At 58.3% G+C, this 2695-nt stretch overlaps 1 protein-coding gene across 1 annotated transcript in view; it reads left to right on the top strand.

Moving 5' to 3' along the window:
- LOC104278351 (arrestin-C-like) overlaps window positions 1–2695 on the top strand; it is a gene marked incomplete at its 5' end in the record, with an annotated part of 5884 nt that overhangs the window by 1513 nt on the left and 1676 nt on the right. The window contains 8 exon segments of the mRNA XM_009875296.1: window positions 88–147; window positions 397–464; window positions 761–896; window positions 1000–1084; window positions 1211–1283; window positions 1625–1762; window positions 2174–2257; window positions 2581–2615. Coding sequence (XP_009873598.1) covers window positions 88–147; window positions 397–464; window positions 761–896; window positions 1000–1084; window positions 1211–1283; window positions 1625–1762; window positions 2174–2257; window positions 2581–2615 — 679 coding nt within the window.

Below are 2695 nucleotides of genomic sequence, written 5' to 3'. Positions count from 1 at the left end.
CTCTTCCTGACCACACACCTCCATGGTGTGCACCAGGGTTCATGCTCTTAATTTATCTTTTTTTCTCTCTTTTCCTGTTCTGCCCAGATTGCACCTAACCTGCCCTGCTCGGTCACCCTCCAGCCAGGACCAGACGATGTGGGAAAGGTGAGCCGCTGTCCCAGTGTCCCCTGGACACGTTCTCCCTGGCAGAGTGTGAAGTTGCGGGGTGCCAAAAATGAGAGCTGCTTCTCTTTCATGAGGATGTGGCCCGTGGGATGAGGGTTGGGGAGGAAGGACAGCTGGAGCTGGGAGCAGGATCTCCAGGGATGATGCAGTGGAAGGAGGAGGGGAATAAACCTAAACCTCAGGCAGCTCTGAGCTCCTCCTGGTGAGCGACTGTATGTGTCTCCCCAGGCCTGTGGTGTGGACTTCGAGGTCAAAGGATTTTGTGCTGAAAATCTGGAGGAGAAAATTCACAAGAGGTATTTGCAGGGGATCCCTTTGTGCCTCACGGCCCTAAAACCAAACCGTGGGATTGTTTCGAGGTGGCCAGCTTAGCGGTCGGGCCGAAGACCTGCTGCTGTCAGCCTGTGCCACGCTTGGATCGGGCGCTTTGCCTGAAGGAGCGGCAGCGGTCCCCGTGTCAGGGAGCAGGCTGCAGCTCCCATCCTTTGGCTGGAGACTCCTCGATGTCCCTGAACACAGCTGGCGTGTTCCCCTCAAAGGCTATGACCTTGCCAGGGCGGGGGGCCAGGGGTGACAGCTTCTCATCCCACAGGAACTCGGTGCGCCTCATCATCCGCAAGATCCAGTTTGCGCCCATGAGGACGGGGCCAGCTCCAAAGTCGGAGACCACTCGGCAGTTCATGATGTCCGACAAGCCCCTGCACCTCGAAGCCTCCCTGGACAAGGAGGTGGGTACCAAGGGGGGCATCGCCTGGCTCGTGTCACCAAATGCACCCCCAGGGACAGGGAGTGGGAGGCCCGGTTGTGCAATGGAGCCTCTTCCCACTGCAGATCTACTATCATGGAGACCCCATCAACGTGACTGTCAACATCAACAACACCACCAACAAGATTGTGAAAAAAATTAAGATCTCAGGTGAGAGGAGGGGCAGGAGGGCACATCCCGGCACCCATCGCAACCCAGCCTCCCTGTCAGAGGTGGGGACTGCAGGCCCGTGCCTCTTCTGTGTCACCGATGCTGCTCCTTCTTGTGCCTCCTCAGTTGATCAGATCACAGACGTGGTCCTCTACTCACTCGATAAATACACGAAGACTGTGTGCACTGAGGAGATAAAGTACGTAAAAAGGGGCTGGGGGCGTCGCGGCATCTGGGCCAGGGGCAGGAAGAGAAAGGAGGAGGAGGGATGAGTGATGGGCAGAGGGTGTGGGGAAGATGGTTTTACACCAGGAGCCCAGCCGCAGCTGAGAGCGAGGAGGGCTGCAGGGAAGGTTGAGGGGGGAGAAAAAAGAAGTGGTTGTGTAAGAGAACGAAAGGAGGAAACAGGTCCAGGCAGCTGAGTGGGGGCAGTGTCTGGTTCTGCCCAGGTGCCTCGTGTGATGCTGAGCATCCCCAACGGGTGCTGAGCACCCATCGTGCTGGTGCTGGCTCAGAGCTCTCCTCTCCCACCCCTCCCAGTGAGACCGTGGCAGCCAACTCTACCTTCACCAAAACCTACTCCGTCACGCCCCTGCTCTCGAACAACCGTGAGAAGCGAGGCCTCGCTCTCGACGGCAAGCTCAAGCACGAGGACACCAACCTGGCCTCCACCACCATGTAAGAGCTGCGTGGGCTCCCCTCAGCGCCCCGCCACAGCCGGACCCATGCCCTCCCCTGACTCCGACAGCTTATCCAGCTGGAAAACAGGGAGTTTGTGACACGGCCATAGACCCACCTCTCTGTCTCGTAGGAGAGACATAGCTACCTCACTATCATTCCAAGCCCACCTGTATCTCAGAGCTGCACTAGGTCTCATCCTGGGAGTGACTCCCAGCTCAGGCAATCCAGATGTCCTCCAGAAACTGCTCTGTGGCTTCAGCCCAAGTGATTTGCCCTCCCCTTTCACGGTTGTCCTCTCCCAGCGCACCCCACGTGGAACGGGGCCCAGACACAACCCCGCGGGGGAATCGGATGGGGGTCCGCGATCAGCGCTGCCTGCCTCACCGCTCCACTCTGCTCTTCTCCTAGGCTGAGACCCGGCATGGACAAGGAAGTGCTGGGCATCCTGGTGTCCTACAAAGTGAAGGTCAACCTGGTGGTGTCCCGAGGAGGGTGAGGCTCTGTGGCACGGGGTTAAGGACCGTCCTCTTGGGCCATGCTGTGGGGTCTCAGGCCACCAGGCAGATGGTGAAGGGGCTCACGTCATGGGCCCCCTCATCCCTGCCCTGCTCCCTTGGGACGTGGGGCAGCCACGCACTGGGCTCCTGGCACGGAGCTGAGCTCTCTGACACCCATCCCTCCATCGCTATTATAACCCTTTAACGCTATTATAAATCATCAATGCTGTTATAAATAATGTTGTACTTTATTATAAAACAAAGTCTAACACCTCCCCTCCTCTGCCTTGGTTGATTTCTGTCTTTTCTCTCCTGCAGCATCCTGGGGGACCTCACTTCCAGGTAAGGAGGGAGTTGCCCGGAGGGCCGAGCGTGACACGGCGCGCAGCACCCGCACAGCGTGGTGCCGGGGAGGGTTTACTGAAAGAAGTGC

Source organism: Apaloderma vittatum, unplaced genomic scaffold (assembly GCF_000703405.1).
Source record: "Apaloderma vittatum isolate BGI_N311 unplaced genomic scaffold, ASM70340v1 scaffold29318, whole genome shotgun sequence".
NCBI lineage: Eukaryota > Metazoa > Chordata > Aves > Trogoniformes > Trogonidae > Apaloderma > Apaloderma vittatum.
The sequence above is the reverse complement of the archived record's forward strand: the minus strand, read 5'-3'. Positions and strand labels throughout refer to the sequence as shown.